At 39.3% G+C, this 26,054-nt stretch overlaps 1 protein-coding gene across 3 annotated transcripts in view; it reads right to left on the reverse strand.

The window, feature by feature from the left end:
• LOC126847021 (rho GTPase-activating protein 20-like) overlaps positions 1 to 26,054 on the reverse strand; it is a 187,524-nt gene that overhangs the window by 70,703 nt on the left and 90,767 nt on the right. The window contains exon 1 of one of the 3 annotated variants that reach the window (XM_050586974.1): positions 13,050 to 13,726. The exons of the other annotated variants lie outside the window; for them this stretch is intronic. Within the exon in view, the coding sequence (XP_050442931.1) occupies positions 13,050 to 13,379 (330 nt within the window). The 5' untranslated portion in view covers positions 13,380 to 13,726. Of the gene's footprint in view, positions 1 to 13,049; positions 13,727 to 26,054 lie in introns of those variants that run through there. 3 annotated transcript variants of the gene reach the window in all.

Here is a 26,054-nt window from a genome sequence, read left to right on the forward strand (position 1 = left end):
AATCAAAAACGCGGGAGGAGATGTCTTTTTTCGGTCAAGTATGGTACAACACAATTTAACCTTGCTCTAGGACTCGATGACTGGTCGACAGGTCACCGACCAATATGTGTGGTATACACCTCGGACATATTTTTCGTTAAAACGCTTGATATTAATATAATCTGACAATGTACAACGCACGTGGGTATAGATGGGTTTCCGGATTTTTGTATAATTTAAAACACGACACAAGAGTTTCTTAAAAAAAAAAAAAAAGTCTTAAATAATACCGTATTATAGTTTTCGTAGTCGTATCTTTGTATTTTATTTATTATTATATTTTTTTATTATTGTGACAAACGAGTTTTTTGTCCTACTATTTAATAATTTTAGTTTGTCTACCATACACACATACAGCACCATCGTGGAGACGTGGAATTTGAGCTCTGAACGTTCATCACACACGCTCAACGACGTTGTACATTTAATTATTTTTGAAAAAAGAAACCTGCATAAAATTAATATTATACACGGTTGGCCCAGTCAAGAGTGTTTTTTCGATAACCACTGTAGGTATACTATATAATGGTCCGTCCGTTGTCAATCAAATAAATTCCGGAACGACTTGGTGAATTTTTTTGTCTATTGTTTTTTTTTTTTTTTTTTTACATTGTTGACGATGAGATATTTTGGCGATAATTAGCGTAGGAAAATTATCGAGGTCGATGAGTGGAAGCTCCAGTGGCGGTTGTATTACATATTATGTTGAGATAGATGGGTACAGGCCGTCGCCGGTTCGGAGCATAATATAAACGTTTGTGGATTATTTTAGAAAGTACTGTCGTACACCACACTAGACCAGATTATATTATGTTAAATGTGCGTTTTATACCCGAACCGTGCGGGTACACGTCATACAGTGCATATTAACACGCCCAAGTTGCGATCGATAATTACACATTATATTCAAGCCGGTTGCACAGTGAATATCCGGTGATTCACACGCAGAACATGCGGACGAATGTTTTACTAATTCCGCAATAGTTGGCATAGATCATGTTCGCCATTATCTGACGCACCATACGTCGGTACAATGAGCATTCGTCGGTTAAGGTGTGCGATGAGCGTGGGCGCTGCACAATCTCACCAGGAACCGTCGGGTTACATATTTTTGTCTTAATTAAGTCTTCAGACCGGAGAAGGGATGTTGTTCGGTATATGTAAAACCGAACTTGTTTTCCGACAAACGAAGGCAGCGCCGTTGTATCTGTTGGTCTGCGACCAGATGGACTCGACAAGAATATTATTACAATCTCACGGTACCCTACTGCTTTTGAAAAACACAACAAACCGATCAATTCCACCGCACTCGTGCCAAACACTTTACACGAAGCGGGCGGGACTTGCCGAGTTTTGACACCCATCGTGGCGACGTCAAGTCCTTGGATGTTACCGGCGAAAGTCGACCGACCTCGTGCACGGATAACGCCACGTGAATTATCATCCGACACACACAACATACCGCATTAATTAACAACGAGTGCACGAGCGTTTTATCAAAGCCCATTTTTTACATTTATTTCAATACTAAAAAACTAGCTCGGCTCGCGAGACGTTGAGTGAAAATCGTCGCGCCCGTTTCAATACTATTAAAAATATTTTAGTAATAATTACACACTCGGAGGCGCCCGCCGCCGCGAACGAGCTACCTACAAACCGTACAGTACAGGTTGGGTGCATCTCCCGAGACGGTTGTCTTAGATGAAATATAATTAATTAAAATATACAAAACGCCCGGCCCAGCGCACAATGGCCGTAGTGTAATAATTACTATCGTACACACCAGCTTTCTAGGTCACGTGGCACAACAAACAATATAAACACACAAACGCGGGCCGCAACCTAACGCATCCGAATGAGATACAAAGATAATAAGATTAAAAAAAAAAAAACATATTTTATTATATCCCATACACCGCACAGTAAGTACAGTGTAGCAGACTGTTATGTTGTGACTGTAAAAAAAAAAAAACTGGGCCGTCCGGGTCAAAGTGTCAACGTGTGCGGATCATGCGAAAATTTGTTTTATTATTATTATTTTTTTTTTAATCACTTTTTTCGGAACCCCGCGAGGCTGCGACAAGCGATTATGCTAATGCGGTAAATGTAAAAAAAAAAACGCAAGGTCGCGGGCGGTATGTAGGTTATATGTCGATGGAAAACAACACACACATTAATCGGTTGTCCCGAACCCGAGGAACCGGTTAATCCGTCCGTATGCAAAAGAAAAATATCTTCGCCCCTCCACCGTGTAGCACACCACTGCTCCCCAACCCTCACCCTGTCCCCTTACCCAAAAAGTGGGTATTTTCGCCACTGTCCAAACATACTTAGCGGTGATCCGTTCGAGTAGAAAACAGTAGGAAGTGGGTAATAATAATAATCATATTTTGTTGGCCACGAACGGCGGCGGATATCAGCTGTTATCGTACAGAGTCCTATCGTGTTTTTATAGGCGTACTTAGACGTAGGTATACATGTACAAGAGGACATTATACAATAACAACGTCACATCTAAATGTCAATAAAAAATAATTACCGGTCATTAACGTACGCCGGTTTCCGCGTAATGGCTTTTTCAAGGAGCGCTTTCGTGGAAATCTGTTATTATAATATGCTGTTTACACGGCAAGTCAAGTAGTTAAATAGATGTACACGGATTTTGACGGACGTTTAAGTCGTTGGCAGCGTCGGCTCGTGCCGGTCCGACGCGCTGCTGATTGGTTGTGGTTCTCATTGCGAGCAAACACACAAGTAAGTACTGCACTTACAATATTCCAGCGGCTAAAAAGAAACACGGTAGCAAATGGCGTTTGGGTCTTAATGTTGAACACAACAATAGTAGTAGCTGTTAATTGAAAACCTGCCCATTTGTACGTACAATAATAATTGTGCGTTGGACGACTTTAATTAATCTTTCGATCTATACAATTGCGACAAGGGCGACACTGTGCTGTAGTAAGTGGTCACACTGTCGCTCGCCTTCTTTCGTACTTCGTTGCCGAGTACAAGGCATTATATTATTATTATTATATTACAGCTCTAGTTTTACTCTACGGGTCAGACCACAGAGTGATATTATAAAAAGAGATGAACTAACATATTATACTAGCTTGTATGCGATGGTAAAGTAAACAGAAGGACTAAAACCAGTACGGCCACACAAGCGAAAAAAAAAATTCCTCGTTGTTAGGCGATTGGTACTCTATATATGATAACATAAAAAAGGGTCAATCCAGAGGGCAACGCCCGTTTGTTTGATTGCCACGAAAGGTCTCATTGGAAGTGGCTGGGAATAAAAATCGTACATGGATCATTTGCAACGATAACATTGATATTACCTGAACGCCGAAATGCCGAGGCCGAGCGAATCCATGCCAAGGATGCCAATAACAAAATTACAATAAATTATACAGGGACCAGTGGGGTTTTTTTTACAGGCATGGAAAAAAAATTACAAAGAGCTGTCAAGCCAGCTGGATAATTATCACCGGGTATAGTTTCACACTGGACGCATGCCGTACACGCGCAGCAGACTATGAAAACATAAATAACGCAAATATCCTTTACTACTTTTCTATAAACGTGTGCGACTCTACAGTACACTACAATGTGTATCGTTAACACTGTGCATATAAGCAAAATATAATGTTATGTATGTATTTTTATTATTATTATTATTACAATACAATATATTATATTATATGTTGTATAGAATGCGGCGGCGATCGTGATCCGACCATATTATCTACTGCACTGTGTGTGTGTGTGTGTGTGTTATAATAAAAAAGTATTTAACGGTGCCAGAGCAGAAATTCGCGTGGGCGTCCGACCTATGTAACACTGCAGCAACGTTTATTATATACAAATTGGCCTATTTGTATGTAAACAAACGAATTAGGAGTGTAAAAAAAAAAATAAAAAAGGTCTATAGGTCTGTTCGCTCACGATTTTTTTTTTTTTTTTTAGAGTTCAATCGCTGGCACTGCATGCCACCGAACAATATGCGCAATCCCGTTGTACGGTTAATTATATGTTATGTGTATTTTGTGTGTGTGTGTGTGTGCAACAGGTAAGAAACATTCCTAATAATTACACTAGTAGTGAGGTATAATAATACAAGAAAAAAAAAATACATGTTGGATGTATGATATTATTGTAATCGAACCTTGTAATCATTTACAGACTATTGTTGCCGTCGCCGTTGAGGTGGTCAGGGGTTCTAAGATGATGATGATGATGATGATAAAAATGTTAAATTACCTAAATAACATTGTAAACCAGAAAGTCAGGGGGGTGGAGATAGCAAAGGTGGTATGCGGTTAACCTGACCTGACTTTTGTGATAAGAATAAGATTGATTCTCTTTTTGCTACCCGTCTAGAACTTTCGGTGGATGCTTACCAACAGCTTTTTTTTTGGCAGACTGTTCAATGCTCCAGTCCTTCTTGATGCACCGTGCAAATATCCACATACTCATAAAGTATAATCTATGGTCGTCCCTTCGGGGGAGGTCAATCAACCGAAACGTTTTTCAAAAACCACACGGAGGACCAGAGCATTGTGGGCTCTCCACCCCCCCCCCCCCACACCATTTTATTTGTTATACATCCTTTCGACGATGGCCCCGGGGATACTATACACACACAACTAAATACCAGTGTACGATGCACACAATAATATAGTATTATTAAGAATGTCCGGGCGCTGATCGGGACCGACAGGGAGAGGTTATCGGCCACGGTGAAACAATACCCGTCGCCCGTATCACGCTGGGCTAAGGCGCTTTTTTTTTTCTCCAAGAAGTTGTCCGTCTCGCGTGGATACTAATAATACAATATAATAATATCATATAGAATATATTATATTCGAATTACGAAACGACCACATATTATTATAACACACACACACACACACACATTCGCCGGCAAACACCGAGTGGTACGGTTGCGCCATGTACGCGAGACTTACTTGCACCGAACACAGTTACAAGAATAATGCTGTAAAATACATGGTTGGGCCCGGTTGTAGATTGTATTATATTATTATTTTTATGAGGCACAAGTGCAGTTGTAGTGGGCGGATGATGGTGGTAATAATAATATTCGTACAGTGCCAAAAAATGCGTTTATTTTTTTTATGCGAAGCTTCGGACATAATAATAATATTTATAAAAAAGAGCGATTACGTTGCACCAGTGGTGTGTGTGTGTGTACCTACTCGTTCACTTGTCCAGGGGGTTTGCCGGCGTCGATAAAAACGAGTTTTTTTTCTTCTCGACACAACTCTTATATCGCGTACAAGAAACTTACACCCAGACACTATAGACTACTCTCACTCGCGACCGTCTTTTGACGTTTGTGTGCAGCTGTAGTAGTAGTAGTAGTAGTAGTAGTAGTAGTGTTTTGTAAAATATGTATAGGTACACATATTATACGCACATGACTTTCACATGATGATGTTTGTAGCCAACAATAATATAATTGTAGCTGCATCATTATGTGTATCGCGGGCACGGCAACTGGCCGGACAAAGATTTGGAAAATTGTCTAATTAGCCAAACACACAACAGGTCGGTTGTTATCTGCAAAGCTGCGGTCTGCGTTAGTAGTAGTACATGTACGGAACAGAGAAGAGAAGACAATATTATTCTGGTCCCGTGGGTTTATACTGTGTCGTCTTATCGACGATTCTGGAGTGAAAGTGTACGTGCACACACACACACACACACATTCGATAAGTGCATAATAATTGTTGCATTGGTCAGTGTCGACGTACCTACATAGAGAAACTGAACGTACGGAATTACATCCGATCGGATACGAGTAGAACTTACAAGAGTTTTCACAAGAGCTAAGACAACAGTGGGTGAAATCAACGGGGCTATATGGCTTAGGCTGCTCTACAACGATTTCAATAATCATTTTGATAATAATACCACTCATTTTGGGTAACGGGGCAGCCCAACAGTGGTTAATTATTATTATTTTTTTTATCTCTTTGATTGGATTTAATTGGACGAAATTCAAGGCGTGTCGCCCGGTTGCCAGCTCGAAAATTGTTTTGCAGCAATCGTTTGGCGGTGAACACACCACATAAATGGGTATAATAATAATATTATAGATGACTATCACGATCCATCCATAACAACGCCATCGACTCGACTCGATCACGATTCGGGTGCGTTTTCGGTCGAAAACATTTTTTTATTTAGCCGTTGATTTAATAATAATAAAAAAAAAAAAAATACTACAGCTGCTGTTAATGTCGGAATCACGTTTCCAGCCTAATCCTTCGGTGTGCTTTTACACACACACACACACATACAATCCGTTCGAAAAACCGCCAGATCGATTTGGATGGAAAAAAACGTTCCTATACTACAGCGTTATATTATTATATATATATATATATATTTTATTATCCGTGTATTACAAGTGAATCGGATTGTGCGTTTTCCCGCCAACGACACGTGTGAGGAAAAAGAAAATCACGTGCGATCCTCTGTTGGTCGTTAACGCCACAATGGGGATGGCGTAATCACTAAAGTAATAATAATAATAATAATACTACAGGCACAATATGTGTATCATCGACACGTGTGTGTGTGTGTACCTAATCACAAAAAATCCCCATATTGACCGCATTGATGTGCGCATCTCAAATAACAAGGAGTTAATTAGATTTTGACAATAATTATTATTTGCCGTCGTCGACCTTCTGCGTGCGCGTCAAAAGATGAACCTTATTGAGAATAATAATAATAATAATAATAATGGAAAAAAATGTATATACATATATATAAGTATATAAAATAGGCGTATACGTCAATCATAAAAAGTGAAATAAAGAGAATACAAAAAAAACCTTGAGATCACATTCATCTTCGTCGTTATGTTGTTAATCTTTAATGGTAAACCGATATAATAATAATAATATTAATCTTCTTTTATAATATTATTATTATTATAACGTCGTTGTTGTATTTGTCGCCGTTCTAGCAGTGGTGCTTAGATTGAATCACTCTTGGTCGTCGTCTCCAAACACTTTCACTGTGGCCATATCCTTCGGGGCACGACAAGACGGTCGAAAACAACATTATTAAAGGCCGTCGAACCGCAATCCAACGGATTACCATCATAAATATTGCATTTGCCAACACCGCCGTTGGGATAGGTTGCACATTGACTTAGGCTACCAGTATATGCAATGGCAAAGGTGCGCCAAACGATTAGGAATTTTTGTTTCCCATACCGACGGAATCCCAAGACTTGGTCTTGATGGCGAGACTCGTGATCTCCGAGCAGTAGTTGTTCATAATTATTATCGTGTTGCATTGCAATGCTATGTCTGGCTATCATAATAATATTGTAATGTAATGTACGTTACCGACTATTGTTGTGAACGTCGGCCGTACGCACGTGTCTCGAGTAAGCATCCAGTGTCATGTGGATTGTTGGGTCACGGCCGTTAAAAGCATAATCGTTATTGTAGTAGAAACGGAAACGGGGAAAAAAATAAGATTATTATGCGTGTATGGTGGTTGTGGGTAAAACATGTTGAACGGTGTGAACAAAATTCGTCGACGGCGGATTCCACGGTAAGCCTTTAGCCGCCAAAACTGAAGTTCAAGCTTTGAAAAACATGTCGGCAACCAATCGGGCACAGCTCCCCGAGTAAGGTTTATTGTCTTTCTATTAAAAATTCCGAGGGAGCTCTCAGTATTTTTGAAAAGGTCCGAATTTCCTCAGCCCCCCCCCCCTCTAGTTACGCCAATGGGCCTTCACTTTAATTACACGCTCTTTGATCGAATAACCAATAAGGGTTGCCTTGTGGTTTGAAATGTCTAAATCAGGCTCTGGCTGTTCAAATAGGTTTCCCGCCTTTTTGTTCGTCAGTCACACTTGTCCGAAAAAATTCGGTTCCGGTAAAAAAACAAACCCAGCCAGAAAAGCAATTATTATTGTGTTTTACGATCCCTTCGACGTCATTCGTCCCAAACGAACGATAATAAAACGTGCTGGCCAGCCGAACGGAGAGATTTAAAAATCAGTTTGCGTTTCACTAATGCACACATAAATAATTGTGACGTTGTTCAGTATATTATATTGTGAAAAATAAGATCATATGTTGTTCGTCACTCGAGTGTTGGATATTTTCGTTTCAAACGGTTTAAAAATATAAACAGCGAAAACACTCGACAGATACTTTTGGCTACTAGTATTGGCTTTAATGTATTTTGGTCTTCGTGTTTCCGGCCTCAGGTCCGACTTAAACCGTCGTCGCGTGATGAAATACAAATTTCTTAATCCATTAGTCATAATCCTTTACACACCGGCGCGATGCGTCTCGTGTAGTATGAATTAATTTACTTTTGCATTTTTAAAAAAACCCAGCGGTAGCGGTTTTCACATTTCTCGTGTACCGTCTAAACTCGCCCGTTTCGTATAATATCATATTATTATTATTATTATTATTATTGTGTAGAAAAATTAAAAAATCGACTTTCTCGACGACCAGTTCAATATTCCCACGTTCAGTAACAAACGCCAGCAGCAGCAGCAGCAGCATCATACCACAGATAACCGCCGCCGCCCATAAATCAGCAAGCACTCGTTGGTGTAATTGATCTTGATTTATGAGGATTATATTATTATATATTTCAGTTTATGATGTACATATTTCGATGTTGTGCACACATAACTACAATATTTTAAAGGTTCTTTGTGGTGTTTTCTTCGGTGGACGATAAAACATATGAATCCGAAAGTACACGGCCCGGGGCTGCTAATTTATAACAAAAAAAAAATTGTCTTAAATATTATCTACATTGGGGTGGAAAGAAGAGCAGCACATATCACGGATCTAAGGAGGCGGGCACGTCGAGTGGCAGACGTGTGTTTTTTGTTTTTTTTTCGTTTCATACTCTTATACCTCTTCTGTAGAAATGCACACACACACACAATCAAGCGTACACGCCTCTTCCCGAAAACCCAAAACTCCACCTCCCCGCCGTCTGGACGCGCAACAAAAACCCACTGAACCCCTGAACCCCAAGGATCCAAGGTCGTTTGTCCGGTTACGTGCAAGCAGGTACCTCGGGCGGCCACGAATATTGGCATTTTATGAAAACACTCGTCGGAAACCAATTGGCGTGAAACGATTACGATCCGTAATAAGGTCCGTCTGAACAATAGCTTGTATGGCCGGTTTTGACGACTTAAGTCGTGTTTTCCGGGCCGGTCCTTAGGGTTAGACGTTTTGAAGAACTCCAAACGTCATCCGTCATCTCTCCGGGTAGACACTGAACTACAAAGCGAACAGATTCAGCTTTTGCGAGGACCATCAATGCCCTCTGCTGCGTCACACACTTGCTGTGCCCAAAAGCCTCTGGAAACGCCATTGAAATGTTCGGTTAGGTTAGGAGGAATGTCTGTTGCGTTAACGTTCTGACAACGGAGACGTCGAGCGGACACAGTTTCTTTTTGGCGAAGTCAAACGAACGGTGCGGTGCGCGGTTGACGAGAGACACCTGTCTAGTCACAACCGTTACACCGGCTCACTGGAGTTTATCATCTTAAGAACAGCAGCAGCAGCAGCAGCAGCTGACTATGACTTATTGGTTTCGACGCCAACGACAGGGGGAAGCCCTGCAAGCAATATCCCGGTGGTCGGTTAGTCGACGTGCGGTCGAGTGAGCTGAACGACGGACTACCGTCGGTACATTATTATTATTATTATGTTGGTGGTTCAGGCTGACACAAGTGAAACACACGAAAAACACAATACACGACGGCAAACGGCATACTAAATATTGTATTTAACACACACACACACACGAGGCGAACAATGCTGGCGTTCAATTCATTTCGCGTGCGCTCCAAAGACAATAAAACAGAGCCACACCTCGTCCTCGCAGTGGCTCGTTAACCTGCCGGAGCTGTGTGACAAAAAAAAAATGTTTGGAACGACGCCTATAAAATAGCGATACGACCGAAAAAATTAAAAAATATGTTTAAAGAAACAACAACGGCGTCGTCAACATGGTTGATCTTTGTCAGGTGACGGCCGTTTATCAAGTAAACAGAATCCACACAGCCCCAAGAGTGACACTGCTAAGTAAGCAGGAAGCACGCTATAATAATATGCGAGACGTGTGATTCGCATTCCAGCCGGTCTAGTACAAGCATGCCAAAATAACAGCGGCATAACTCTTGATGAAACGATAACGCTTGAACGTATTATAAATGTAGTTACATTTTATCTTAATGCCTCGAACAGAGTATCACTTTACATTCATCGTGGCAACGCGCGCCGTCAGTAAATTTTACTTAAGAGTAATAAAAAAAATTAACCTTTTTTTGCTTTTACATTTATTATAATATTATAATTATTACGCGTGTCAATTAGCCGTTTTTTTTTTAGCGTCCGATATATATATTTTAATGACTTGTTGGATTTCCTGCGCTTCCGCCTCGCTTGCACGCATACGGATAACAACATTAGACATTCACCCGTGGTGCACAGTCGAGGGGGAAATAGCGCTGCGAAAAATGAAAAAAATTAAAACGACTCCACACAGTAATACGAAACGGCCGACCCCGGGTAACACACTTTTTGCAAAACAAGTTTCATCTCGTACCTATACACTTAATTAATATACACACAGCATTATACGTCGTCCGAACCCGGCCGGTCTCTATTTCTTATATTCACGGCTTACCGTCAGCAACAACGTTTATCGTCTACACCAATTATAATCACACACACACACAGACAAAGCCACCACGCGGCTACCTACCTGTTTAACGTCTGTCATTATAGAAAAGGTTGTATTGTACACCAAACTTTGGCACAGTAGCTATTTGATTTTCAAAAACTTCAAAAGGTTTGATTGCAGTGTAGAAGAATTGTTCTCCAGAAAAACGTCAACCATAAAATTAGCACACCACTTTCGAAACGACCCGAATGTTTGTAATGCACTCGAAAGTGATGTTAAAACCATTTGCGAGATAAAAACGAATCCGTACGGAAACGCTGTAATCCGGCTCGCTCGTATAAAAAAAGCCCAAGTAGTCCACCAGTTTCGTTTGCAAGCGGCACCTACGTATCGCCAGAGATTTGTATACTCTCAGGTCAGCGTGATCAAAAAATGAAAAAGATCATCCTCGGTAGTACCACGGCGCGGTCACAGAAATACTGATATCAATCGTACGCAATGTTACCACCATCGACAATCGTCAATCAACAAGTATAGTTCTTATCAGTATTACTGTAACAGTGTACGTTTTCGGCAGAGTAAACCAATCGAAAATCCATTGCTTTACAACGAGGTGCACTGTTTGGTTTTATCTAAACCGTGCTGTCGTCGTGGTCTGCGCGGGTCCGTTCTCCGGTGGGACAAAGTGTAACGGCCCTGTTTCTACCGCGTTGGCTTGTTTTTTTTTTTTTTTTTTTTTTTTTTGGCATACCGATACGGTTCACGGCGGTCGTACTCAAGGGGTTAAGTGTGACCAGGCTGTAATGTACACTCCGAGGCGGTGGCAGTCGTAAACGTACACGCGGGCAGTCGTAAAATTCGATACCTACCGCCGAAGCCGGTTTATTATGGCGTCACCGCCGACCAGCGTACATTGTGCGGTGCTCGCACACGGGCCATTACATTTGGCCAAACCGAAGACGTGCAATTCCACGACAGTGGTCGCTCAAAGGGTTTTGCCCCGACCGTCTTCTGTCTCTGTGTGAACCGTCTCGGCTCGTCACGGTCCCGTCGATCTGGACTGGCCACAGATCGTGCGCTGTACTTGATAAATCTTACATACATACATAAATCATAGCTAATTTTTGCTTCGTTGACGACATTTCAAACGTTATTTCGTGGCGTTATCTCGTGTCGCGGGCAACACGTCGTCGGGCCGACGACGAGCTGGAAACACAGCTCGGACAAATTGCGTCTGTATTTTTCTTATTTCTTATTTTTTTTTCCCCCGCATTGCTCCACATAAGAAAAAAAATATCCACTCGTCTCTCTATCTCTCTCTCTCTCTCTCTCTCTCACTACCCGACTCGTTTACGGGCGGCACGCATGACGTTTCCCTCGTCGGGTCATCGGCGGGATATGTAATCTTATGCGTGTACCCTTTGTTTGGCCGTCGACGACGCTGTCTTGGGCGTAGAAAAAAAACAATAATAATGAAAACGACTGTATTGTAGCCTACAAACGACATTATCCCTAACGAGGGGAGCGCGGGGGGGCTTTTTGTTTTCTCGAAAAAAAAAAAACAAGCGAAAGATCATATTTTTCACACACACACACACACACCACATGATAATATCGTGTAAATTATCATATTATCATTATATCATTGTGTGACGTGCGTTGTGTTGTTTCCGTCGGCCTAGGAACGTTTTAACAGATTATTTCGTGATTCGTGACACGTCGACCGGTTCTCGTGCATTATAATTCGAGGTATTACCTCTGTACGGGTTGTGTGTAGTTGAGACGGCAACTCGTAGGTATTTTCTCGTAATAGATAATAATATCATTATCACCACCGTCGTCGTCGTACGTTTGTCAGATGACTGCGCGGCTCGTCTCGGTCGTACACCAGCGAACACGGAGAGGTGATATCGATGGCTAGCTGTTCGACCTTTATACGGGAACTTTATGCATTGAGTTAGGTCAGGTTAGGTTTATACCGCGAAAGAGTCGGGAAAAAGTTAGGTTAGGTTAGGTCAGTCGGTAGAAGTTGGGTTTTTGTGATCTTTTTCAGTTAGATTTGTAGTGATTTTTTACGTTAGGTAAGGTAAGTGGTCAGTCAAAACAAGTTGTTTTGTAGTGTTTTTTTTTTGGTTTAATGGAATTCGATTACAAGAACGAAAACCGAAAACAAATTAAAAATAAAGACAACCCAATCTCAACGCGCGTGCACATGTACCTCAAATACGGGAATACAACATAAGACGATGATGCGATATACTATTATAAGACATAAAATGTATCGTATGAACCTGTTTTAGACCGTCGAGCCGTCCCATGGACTTTGTGCCGTCGCGGTAGGACAGCAGGGCGGCGGGCGCGGATATGTCCAGCCGGGCTGTCGACTTGGACTTGTTCAGAGCGGATTTCCTGCGGTTCTTGGACTTGCCGCCGCCGCCGCCGGTCGCGGCCACGTCCCCGGCGCCGCAGTCTTCGGGCTCGGACTGGACGTCCCTGTACTCGTCCTTGAGACTGCGGCGGTGAGCGGGGCTCTTGTACTTGCGCCGGGACATTTTCGGCGACGTCACCGGCGAGGTGGCCGGCGAGAACGCGTGGAAACGATTGATGATCGAACCGAACATGACGGCGGTCGACGGCCGGCGCACATCAACGACACCGCGGTTGTATTTAATAAAAATACACTCGCCGAGACGCACGCACACGCGTACACATGCGCGCACACATACACTACGGAAGACCCGACCGACAGTTGAGGCGATATAATTTTTTAAGTTAATTTTTTTTTTTCACAATTTTATTCCGGGGCTGGTCCCATCACACGGACCCACGGCGGCCGCGTCGTGTACACACACACGCGGGGGGGGGAGGGGTAATAATATATATCGATATTGACAAAAACGAAAATCGACGGTCAATCCGCACAGACAGTGTGTGCGCGCCGCACGATCACGCGTAACCAGTTACCGGCAACGGACTGCCGCGCCGATCCGGCCCCCGTCCAGACGCACCATTAAAATCCCGAAGCCGCGTAGCTGCCGGCGGCCATGTGTGTTGCGCGCCTCTCGACCGCCGCCGCCGTCTCTCCACCACCACACCGCCGTCTCGTCCACCACCGGCATTGGCCTCCTCGTCCTTCGCCACCAACAGAGTACGGGCCCGCGCGGTCTCCCCGTTCGTCTACACACTGATACACACACACACACACACACACACACGGTTCACCGGCGCCGGGGAATTTACCCGATTAAGTATTTTTTATAAAAAAAAATATATATATATAGTTATAAAAACCTCCCCCCCCCGCCTTTAACGCCAGTACTCGGGTGCTCGAACCCCGCAAGAGACCCGACGCCCCCGGTGGAAAAAGCACCGGTATGTTAGGTTGGGTTGGGTTAGGTGGCGGAATATTATATTTGTATATTAAAACGACGACGATGATGACTACCTCTCGTCTACGAATTGGATCAGGAACTCGTAGTTGTACAGTTGCAACCCTTAACTTGACCGTGTACAAAATACACAACAAAAACTATCACCTGACCAAACCTAACCTAACCTAACTATGACCCTTGACCAAACCTAACCTAACTTAACTATGACCCTTGACCAAACCTAACCTAACCTAACCTAACTATGACCCTTGACCAAACCTAACCTAACTTAACCTAACTATGGCCTGACCTAACCTAACTATCACCTAATCATCTATTTAACGTCCCGTTAAAAACGAGATTGTTCCTTTTTTTCGAGCAAAATGTCCCTTTATTCCGACGGGACCCTTTTTAGAAGGTGGTCCTGTTTTAATCCAGTTATCAGCTATCTAACCAGATTATTAATACTAATAGAGCAATAATAACTATTTATTTTGGATTACATAAGCGTGGAGAAAGTAGTGAAATTAGAATTAGATTTAGATTTAATGCTAACTCTTTTTGTTGGCTCTTCAATTTTTTTTTTTTTTAAATAATGAATAAAACAATATTTTTTGGTATGGGAATATATTATTAGGATTTTCTCTCTGGGAAAGTCAGAAAATGTACAAATTCAAGAAGAATGGCAACCCTATTAAATGATGCTCATCCAGAGACACTTTTAAATATTATAACATTGTTAAACAATTAATATAATATGCGATTCCGAAAGAAACTCATCAAGATAGTTCTGATATTGTAACTAATGTAATCACCAAAACAAATACAATTTTATATTCGTTTGCTGCTTCATTCTTGCAGTGGTCGCTAACAACGGTGCGATGTGCTATTGACGAGATGACTTGACAAAATAAAAAAGGCAGTAATATTTTGTTGTCCTACCACGGTGCCAGAGGTTTTATACATGTTGTTGAGTTGCAATACCTAGTTCATTTTCGGTATAACCAACGTCCAACGACCACCGATGATTGCGCTGTTGTTATAACATAATGGATAACCCGTGTGAATTGAAATTAATTGAATTACAGCTGTTGTGATGCACATAAAAAAAAATTATAAGAAGAAAAAGAACCCCCAGGCTGTTTTAAATACTTGAATATTTACTAATTGTAGTTAAAAAAAAAAACACTCCGGTTTGAATAATTTATATTTTATACCATTAGTTATATTATTCTCACATCATTGTATGCATATTATGTAGTAAAAAAAACCAAGTGCTTTTGTCCACCGAGTCAATACTCTTGTGGAGATGAGCAAAATGTTAATTAACGAAATTGTATTCATTACAATATTATCAAGGTAATTAATTCTAACTCGTTAGCCAATTTATGACTAATTATATTTTAGTACTAATAAAAATGTGTTTATATAAAGTTGTAATATGGTAGTTTGCAATCAAAACAAAAACCACAAATTAATCGTGGAGAGATATGTGCATGTTAATTAATAGCAGTGTGAGGTCAGGTTAGATAGATTAGATTAGGTGAGGCGAGGTTTCCAGGAAAGAGGAACCGAAAATGCTAGTTGGATAAGTAATTATAGGAAATAATGAATTTTTCTTAAAGGAGTGTAAAAAGGAACAAGTTCTTGGCACTATCACTGACGGCGGTTTAGGCAGGACTGCTTAGGTTAGGTCAAGTTGAAACACTGCGACAAATACAGGGAAGCTTGACAATGATTGATTATTATTATCTCAACTAACCAAATGACGAGTAAACCTTGTCGATCAAATGATATACGGTTCTTGTGACCAAGTCAGTGGCGAGCAATGCGATTTTAACCGACCATGTTAGGTTAGGTCGAGTTTAAATAATTTTCAGATATTTCAATTCAACTTGATGCGAATGATGTCTGGACACACTTGGACTTGCTAGGCTCACGCCAGGTCGCACAGTGTGTCAGGTTAGGTCAGCCTAACCTAACCGGATGTCGATTTTTCGAAACGGATTTCTGGGTTTCGATTAAACGCCGTTAATTATTGCGTAAAACCCGGCGATCCGTTTCTAAACCGAACCGATTCGATTTGATGATGACGATCATAATAAACATAACAATAACGTCGACCGAGCTTGTGGGAAATATACGTATAATAATATATCTGTTATTATTGTACAGCCGAATGCTGCCCAGACGACACGCCCTGAGGTGTTCCGCAAGACCGCGGCTTGGCGTCAAACACTTTCCATCGGAAGCGCAAATTAATTTTTAACCGACACAATATTATTGTTATTATTATTGTCATCAACATCATAACGCAATAGTTACACGGTGGATTAACCTGATGCGCTCAGGAAGAAATTATAGCAAATAACCAACCCCGTCCCCAAGCCTGCATGTCCATATTGTTACTCTTAGCCCATTATAATTGCTAACGTTTGTTGCCATATTTTGTCTTAGAACTACTATTTATGGGGTTGTGGGAATTTATTATTTGCCTTGTGCCGAGTCAGTACGTTGATTGTGGAAGCCACTGGTTGTATCCAGGTAATATGAATATAATTGGTTTAGATGACACACAGGCTATACATATATATATATGCAACGGTTCGGACGCGTCGTGGGAAACGCTAGGTCGTTTTGTATATTATAATATAATTACCGGCACGCATATCGGTTTGGCGCAAATTTGTTTTTTCTCCACAAAACCACTCCGTTTCGAGATGCTTTCCGATCGGTGAAATCATATTTTACTCACCGTTTGTGCGACTCTTAACACTAGTAGGATAACGATAATAATGATAATAATACAGTGTATTGACAACTATACCACTTTCGGTTGATTCCAGACTTTCGCTACCGGTCGCCATTGCATGCACTCCGGATGGACACGCGGCTCTCTATCGCCATACCAGTATAGTAATATAGTGTAGTATATAGTGTCATTATAAAGGTATTCGTTTAATCTATCATCGACAACAATAATTGTTATTAAAGTAGTAATCGCGCGAGTGGCTTTCCATATAAAACTAATTGTGACAATTTGTTGCCTTTCGCGCATCTTGTAGGAATTCGAAAGGTTTTCAACCAAGAAGAAATTCATTAGGACATGTTCGTTCGCCGAAAATCCCAGTTAAATGACTGGCAAACCGACCATTATGGCCACACCCAATGCGATTGGTTGAGAACTTGTGACCGTCTAAACTAGTTGTTGTGATCGACGAGGGTGAACATTTTCCGAGAGGCTGTTGATCTCGATCGCCGACCAAGTTTGATTTAAATGTCAGATCTTTATCCGCGCGAACGGCCAACTCGATTCCATATAATACATATTAGTAAGTAGTCCTGGGCGGTTAACGGGACTTTTTTTAAAAAAAAATGTTTTTAAATAATTATTATGCGCATATTACAGTGATATAATAAAATCATTTCCAAGCAGCTAACACGAAGAGCGGAAAAACAACAACTGCTCTCATATTATGATAATATTTAAACATAATATTATCATCTATTTATCTCAGCAAGCGGCGCATATCAAACGGGTTACGGTGTTTTCATTTTTTTTTTTTTCCCCGTAGGATATTATGTTACCCGTTTTAAGGTGACGAACGATAACATTATTATTGTCGTTTTTTCAGCCGTTGCCGTGTGATGTATTGCAACGTGGCAAATTTAAAAAAATGTTACAAAAAAAAAAAAAAAATACTTGTAAATCCGAGGCGTTAACAGAAGAGATAATAATTTTTATAAATAACGCGTTCAGGCGGTATAGTAGCCTTTATAATATTATTAGGTTATTTTTGTTGTATAAAAAGAGAGTAAATTTTTTTGCGACTAAAGCTGTCTCTAAAGCCGTTGACAGCGTTTTACATGTTTATTTTTGACAATAATTTGTAACGGTTAATCATTTTCAATGTGCGTTTACACGTTTTTTTTTTTGCGTTGTTTGTTCGTTCACCTCGCAGTTAATCACATAATCACTCGAATCGCATAGTTTCTTTTCCATAATACTATTGGTTATTCTTGGTAACGTCGCTTCCACCGTGCAAATCCAAAGGCATTCATCCGCCAAGTCAAAAACAATACACCGTGGTGTGTGTTTGGTAACAGTAAATAATAATCATCCACCGGGTCGTGCGGATAATCGTTTTCACGGATTTACTGTCAACGATTTTTTCACTCGATGGGTTTCTCTATTTTGACATCAAATACCACACACATACACATCTATGTGTATTATACTTGCCTGATAAGTGCCCAAAAGTACACGTTGGCAGTGCAGGTACAAACTTCAATTTGACTATTTCGGTATCGGAATCATATTTTAGATTTATAAAAGTCAATTTTTTTTTTTTTTACACAGACTTTACCTAACATAAAATCAAAACCTGACTTGACCATGTTTTTTTGCCCCGTCTAATTCACAGCGTTTGCACAAAATTAATGAAATCCAGTGTGCCCAGGACTCGGTTTTGGCAGAACAATTTGGTGGGAATTTCTTATAAGCCCACAAGGTAGGCATAACTCCTTTGCCCGAGACCTAACAGGGGCACGTGTTGTGTGTGCTCGTCGTTTGTATAGTATTATAGCGGTGGTGGATTTTGATGGTAGAACACCTGTCTGGGTCGAGCATCTCCGCAGGTGCTCCTCCACCGCCGACGAGGGTTCATAATATTTTATTATTATTATCAACAACATATATACAAGTATAATGTATATATATATAATTGCGTTATACAACCCCGTCGCATCTCTTCCATAGCCCGAGACGTAGAAACAACCGGTTTTTCGAAGTAAATTAAAGAGAAAAAAAAAGAATTGTATTTACTACCGAATGTTATTTTTTTTTTCCAAAGCCCCGAGGAGTGTTTAAACGATTTTTGATCGGTTTTAATTATCATAATCGCCGTACCGTCTGCGAGGGTTAGCTGTTAATACTGGTAGTCGAGAAGTTCAAATAAAACATTAAAAAAAAAAAAGAATCCAGCACAGTCCAAACACCGAGATAAAACAAAAAGTGTTAAGGGTGGTAACAATTAAAGCAACTGCCGGCGAGAGTAGGAATTTCAACACACCCCAATTTTAGCTTAATGATTAGAAGGGTGTAAGAAAGAGATAGACTTGGGAGAGCAAGTGATCGATAGAGTTAATAGGTAATATGTTTGTAACGATATGAAAGATATATTATTATGCGGACGAGATTTGTAAAAAACATGCGATTGTTTTTTGTCCAAACATAATTGAAAGAATAGATTTCATATTTTCTTATCGAGTCCGAATGAAATTATTATAATTAAGACGCACACAAATATAAAAATATAAATGAATTTCGGTAAAAATCGAATGTGAGAATTGAAATTCTTTAATATATTAAAATACCGTAGTCAATGTACTATTGTCGGAGGATCTATGCCCCGGATAGAGCTCTACAAATACATATTATGTGCTTTTCATAGAACACCTAGAAAGAGATGTTTCTTCGAAAGTAAATTGCGACAGTAAACAATATTATAAAATTCAGTTTTGCCAATAGAAGTATTATAAACAGTTCGACGGATCTTCTGACCCGAAACTTGAAAGTCGCATGACAAAAAATAGATTGTGATTACAACAATGAGATAACAATATAGTTGACAATAATTTTTAACTGACTTGTTTTTTTTTTACTACTCACACATTTTGTCTCATAATAACAACCCGCATTGTTAATAAAAATCCCCTCGCTTAAACCGTTATTGTAATGACACTTTTTCCATATTCTTGTGCGCCACAAAAACCCATTGCCCGTTGGAAATAAAAAAACACACCTCCTAATCGAAGTAGTGTTTTTTTTTTTAATTTTCCACATGCAAGTACAACGATACGACGTTCGGCTGTGTGTGTACAATACGCGCTTTATGTATCGTCTAAACTGACCTAGATAATGTTGCTTAACGGTTTTTGCCGCACATGATCAATACAATATAATATTCGTGTGTAATAATTATTTTAAACGTAAACTGTAATATTATTATTGTCATTTTCAACATCAATATCGAAATCGATTGTTCGAGCCGAGGAGTTGGATGGGCAAATTGCTTAAAAAAATAATGCACCTACATTTTCTTATTATACTAGAAATTAACCTAACCTAACCTTTTTTTCGTTAGTAATTAATTGTTTTCAACCGACGATAAAAAAAGTTCATCCTGAAAGTTGTTTTTGTTTGAAATTTAGCAATAATTATTTTCCTAAAAAAAAAAAACCGTGCAAACTTTTTCGTATTTAGAGAGCATTTTTTTGTTTTCTAAAGTCCGACGGACGGATTTAGCGTGTACTTGGTACTTGTTATTTTTTTTCTAATCTATAACCGTGTCTGCGCGCTTAGAGTGTTCGTCCACAGCATCTTGTTCAATTCAAGACCTTTTGAACTTTGAGATCTTGAACTGTTGTACTCGACGTTCTCCACCCATCGTGCCCCGTTGTCTTTGGTCGCCGACATCTCCAAGAAGTTACATTATTATTATTATTATTATTATTACCACTATTGTGCGATGACTCATCGCAGACACCGTCTACTCCAACGAGCCACACACACACACACACACACACAGGACATTCCATCGGGTCTATGTATCTGTGGCATTGTGACCGACACGAGAGATAATATGCCGTGATAGCTCCGGTGGAAGGTATAGCCACCATGGACAATTAAAAATCGCTTAAGAACCCAACGCTTATCCCGTTACCCCGTTGACCCTAGTGACTTTTGGTTTTTTTTTCTCTACTATAAACTCATCATTATAACTTATACTCACGGGTGCACACACACACACACACGGTGTATTTACCGTCTTAGAAAGCGCTTCACCTTCGATCCTTACACGCGATGCCGTTGTTACTTCCGAAAACATGTCGTTTTTAATATTATTTCCAGTAGTTTACAACAGATTATTATTTTTTAACCCGTTCCCGCGCGACCAAAAAGGTCGGATTCAATCGGTGTTCGTACAGAAAATAATTATGTTCATTAAGGTCTTAACCGACAGTTTCACTTCTAGACAATGAGATTTAAAAAAAAAAAAAAAACCATTATACGATTTTTAAACGGAAGGTTAGGTTAGCTGTTACTGACAGTCAATCAACAATTAATATATTGGTAATGTTCGTCGTTTTCTATTGGATTGAAATTGTGTATCTAGTCTATTCCCGAATACTGAAGACAGGATGACTAGTTAAAATATTTATGTGCTAATTAGGTCGATTAAAGGAAGTATCATTTATGTGTTGGAATTTATAAAATAGACAAATGTATTGATTATCAATTTAATTACAAAGTTAAGAAGTTTAGTAAGATAGTCGAAAGTAACTTTATTGAAAAGTCGATTTTTTTTTTTTTTGAACAACTCGGCCAAAATATTTGTAGCTATCTCTAATGTGTATAAAAGTATAGGCTTATTCAACCTGTACCTATTTTATCGCCCAATTGATGTGTAACGTTATTGCAATTGAAACGCTTTTCTCGAGTCACTTGTATTTTGTATTTAATTAATTTTTTTTTTTTTGTAGGTTACTTGTCTATAACTCTGGAGTCTGGAGGGACGGACCGACCCCAGCGATCCGTGTCTAAAAAAAAAAAAAATAATAATCATTTTTCATTTCGATTTTTTTGACTAACGACGACCCGTCCGCATCTAAATAGTGACCGGTTGGAATGCGGTTTTTTTTACCTTCCACACCCCGTCGTCATAGCGGTCGAAAAAACCTGTTGGCCGTTACGAAATAACCCACAACAGTGTATTCGCATCCTTTTTGCAAAATGTGTACTAAATAATAATAACAATTAGACTCGAGGTAAATGCAATTCGTCCGATTTTCCGAGGCACACGTGCGGGTTGCTTGCAAAAATCGCCTATTGGCATTTTTACGCACACCGGGCCTGGGTATGATTTATTTTTTTATTTTCGACACGTGCCAAGTAAGTAGGTTTGAGTATGTATTATAAAAAAAAAAAAAAACATATCGCATAGAAACCTTACAAACGTTTTAGTACAAACAAATACACTGTCGTTTGCAATGGAGACGTTGACCAAAATCTAAAATGTTCCCGTACAACAGAAATTAAATTGCACACTTATAAAATACAGTAAAACATATTTTTACTGTAAAAAAAAAAAAATATTATTACATTTGAAGTCATTTGACATACATTTGACAGTCTGTTCTACTGTCAAAAAGTCTATTATGTTTTTTTATACTTAAAACGTCCTACCTGTCGGGTAATATAATAATTGTTTTTTAACCGGTATTTAATTGTTTTTTCAAATTATTGTCTAACCGCAACTGGACAACAAATTTTGTAAATATTACTTATGTAGTATGGGCATTATATTTCAATCCATTGTAGTATTCGATGACAAGGCGTGTTAAACGACAAAATATCAGGTTAGGTTAAGTGTAAAAACCTATAATCTGTTGATATTTTTAAAAATCTTTTATTTCGACTTAATATGCATATATTATTTAATACATAAATATCATATGCGGCGGTCCATATTAAATATGAATATTCGGTGTTAATTACAAAAATCATTCTACTCGAGAGACCTGTCTGTCACTACTAATCGACCAACCTCTGTTTATAGAATAAAAAAAAAATGATTAACCGACCGGCCTGCTCATATAGATACCGTTGTAGTTTTTCATCTGTTTTAGATGTTCCCCTACAGATAATTCGTTTAAAACGGACTGAACTCTATAAGGGATAACACAGTACACCAAATCATACAATGAATTATTATCATAGAGTAAAAAATATATATAAATATAAAGCTGTAACATTATTATATAATGCCCTGTACTCGGTAACGAAGTAATCAAGTAGCTGAGCGACAGTGCGGCCACTTTAAATAAAAATAAATATATTTTTTTTATATGCTGTGAAACACTGCACAGTTGTAATCCTTATCAAAAGTGTTTGGAAAATTCTTTTAAAAACTAATACATTCCCATACTCGTTCCTAATGTGAAAAAGTAATACTATTTCCATTCACCGTTCCTTATTTTCATAATGAGTACATTTATATTCACATTCATTAAAAATGCAACGCATTCCAAAAAAAAAAAAAAATATGTATGTTTATATTTAATCTTGTGCTAACAAGGTATTTAAGTATGTTTTATTGCCAATTATACAGACAGAGAGTAGCTGTGTGTAGACCCTAAAAATGTATTTTGTAATAATGTGCCTTGATATTAGATGCAGGTAACTTAAAGATATTATGTCCAAAGGTGACCAAAGAATTTTGGCCAAGATACAAGAGCATTCATGATTGGATTCCTCTAAAAAGTGATGAAATTCATTGAATGCATTCCAAACACAGATCAATAGATAAATTCGAATTCCGTATGCTAACATGCGATAACCGATTGTGAGTCATATGTACTAGAAACATGTAATTTCGTCGTTCTGGTCACACTGGGGTTCGCCTTTTCGCTTGCTTCACAAATTTGAGATTCTCCGTTTCGAGGTCTGGCAATAATTATTAATTACTTTTTTTTTTTTTTTAAAAGACAACAACGGTTACAGCTGCAGCAGCTGTTCAGGAGGAGACGTACCGATCGATCATGGGCCAGTCTTGACGAAATACCATATCGACCGGATAGAATACATCATCATACCTGGCCACGCGACATATTTTATCAATGATCTCCTCGGAAAGCGTTTAATACAACAATGTATATATATTTTTTTTTCTTATTTTTTATCCGAGACGTTTCCATTGTCGGCGATCGACTCCCAACGAAACCGGTCCGCGCGGTTCCATAATATTATATTATTATATAGAAGACAACAATCAATCTCTGGGCCCCGGCGAACGCCTTTAGACTTGGGGACGCGACTCGTCGACTCACCCTGTACATAGGAAATACACAGTGCTTTTTATACATGTATATTTTATCTATATTATATTATTGTTGTGCTTAGTAGTTAACCGGCGTGCTCGCCCCCGTCGGTATAGAGTATAGTAGCATATGATATTATTATACATGTATAACTCGGACATTCCTCGGACGGTAACCTGTAATTTTTGGTAGGCCCATCGCGCATCCACCCACTGTCTTGTTGTTATTATGATTATGTTTCCCCTGGCCCGTCCGAGTGGTACACGGTAAATCCTATAACGAGCTTGGTTTTCCAGAGAGACGTCAGAGACATATTATATACATAACAAAATAAGACCCACAGTCGTCCGGATCGTAACTCAATGTTTTTGACCGTAGGCGCGTTTCTTCTTCGACGATTCGGTAACAGGAAAAAATAAAATAATCCTGGGAAAAAATTACACATTGGTAACAGGACGTGATGGGGCTTCGGTATTACAGTATGTAGGTCAAGATAATTTCAAACGTTGTGTGTGTAGAGCGAAGAAAAAATATAGTAACGGATTGAGAAAACAGTATGTGATGGCAGAAGGTGGTTTGGAATAAGACGGACAACTTAGACGCACAGGACAATGCGGAAAATGTGAAAAATGTATCGAGAACACAAAATACTCAAAATCTATCATATATGATAGTCACCCGGGAGGGGGGAGGGGGTACTCGAATTAAAATAAATAAATTTAATCGAGCAAGTTGTGTAGTTGAAAAACTATTTGTAAACGATTTTTAAAAATTTCTGACCAAACTAAGACTGTTGCGTTTTCTTGCCTACGTCTTGGTCACAGCCTCTCACTTAACTATCGGTTGTACACAACCTAACCAAACCTATCGTTTTATGGACTTCCCTACTTTGTCGAGTAAAGCAATATTATCTTTTCTTTAATAAAAAAAAAAACGTTCCCGTCTTGTCTTCATACCGGTGGTAGTGTGTTTTAGAACCGTTTTAACCTATCAACGAACTAAACGGTTTTTGAGGTTTTATTTTTATTATTAATTACGCCACTTTCAAGTCTCGTACACACATACTTGAACTTGATTCTCGATGGGAAGATTCCGCTTGGTTGGCAGCGGTACAAATAAATAATAATTGAACGGATGTGTGTCCATAATAATTTGCGTTTTCCCAGGAAACCACTTTGTGCAAGACGCATAATATAGTAATTATGTAAATCCGCGTGTAACACGAGCGTTTCTTATCAATACCTATACCTATACACATATACAACCGCCGGGCTGTTGCAACCGCTGGGCTATGTAACCGCAAAATATATACTTAACTGTTATTATCATATTATTATTGTTGTTTATATATTTTAGTTTTATGAAAACGAACCGTGCGACGACATGTGATACGGAAATCGATTATCCGATTGGTGTTGTTTTTCAAAAGAGACTACTAATCTAATAATGATATTATTATTACACGTGTGTATACATACACATTACATACTCTTGCGTACAAGATTTCCAGAAACGCATTGTGCCCGTACCAATATGACGTTCATAATAATATTATTCATATTTCTTTTATATATATATATATGTACATTGTGCACACAAGCCGTGGAGGACACACCGTCGTATGAAAACTTGCTATGTAGGTACATAATATATTATTACACCGGTCTCTTCGTGCATGAAATATATGTTTTAATGGCAAGACTCACGCGCAGAAAAACAGTCTCCCAGCAGAAGCCCGTGAAATATTAGGTATCGCGGCGATTATTAATCTACTGTACACACGGTTACTAATATTGTTATTCATAATCTTATATTATAATATACATATATATATATATGTACACTAAACACTACTTACTCTCGAGTTACCGGTTTTACTCCTGGCATTATTATTGTATTATTACCGTAGTACCCACCTACTATACGGCCATCGGAGGTCGTCGCCGGGCTGTTTTTAGATAATATCACTTATAAAATCTTCTCGGTTTGAGCTCAGATGCTCGTAATGTTATTTTGTGCATCTATCCGGCAAAACCAAAAATA

The sequence above is a fragment of the Adelges cooleyi genome, unplaced genomic scaffold (assembly GCF_023614345.1).
Source record: "Adelges cooleyi isolate 19-005CV unplaced genomic scaffold, UGA_ACOO_1.1 ACOO_flye_CR_arks_rails_tigmint_CR_PRNA_9, whole genome shotgun sequence".
Classification (NCBI taxonomy): Eukaryota; Metazoa; Arthropoda; class Insecta; order Hemiptera; family Adelgidae; genus Adelges; species Adelges cooleyi.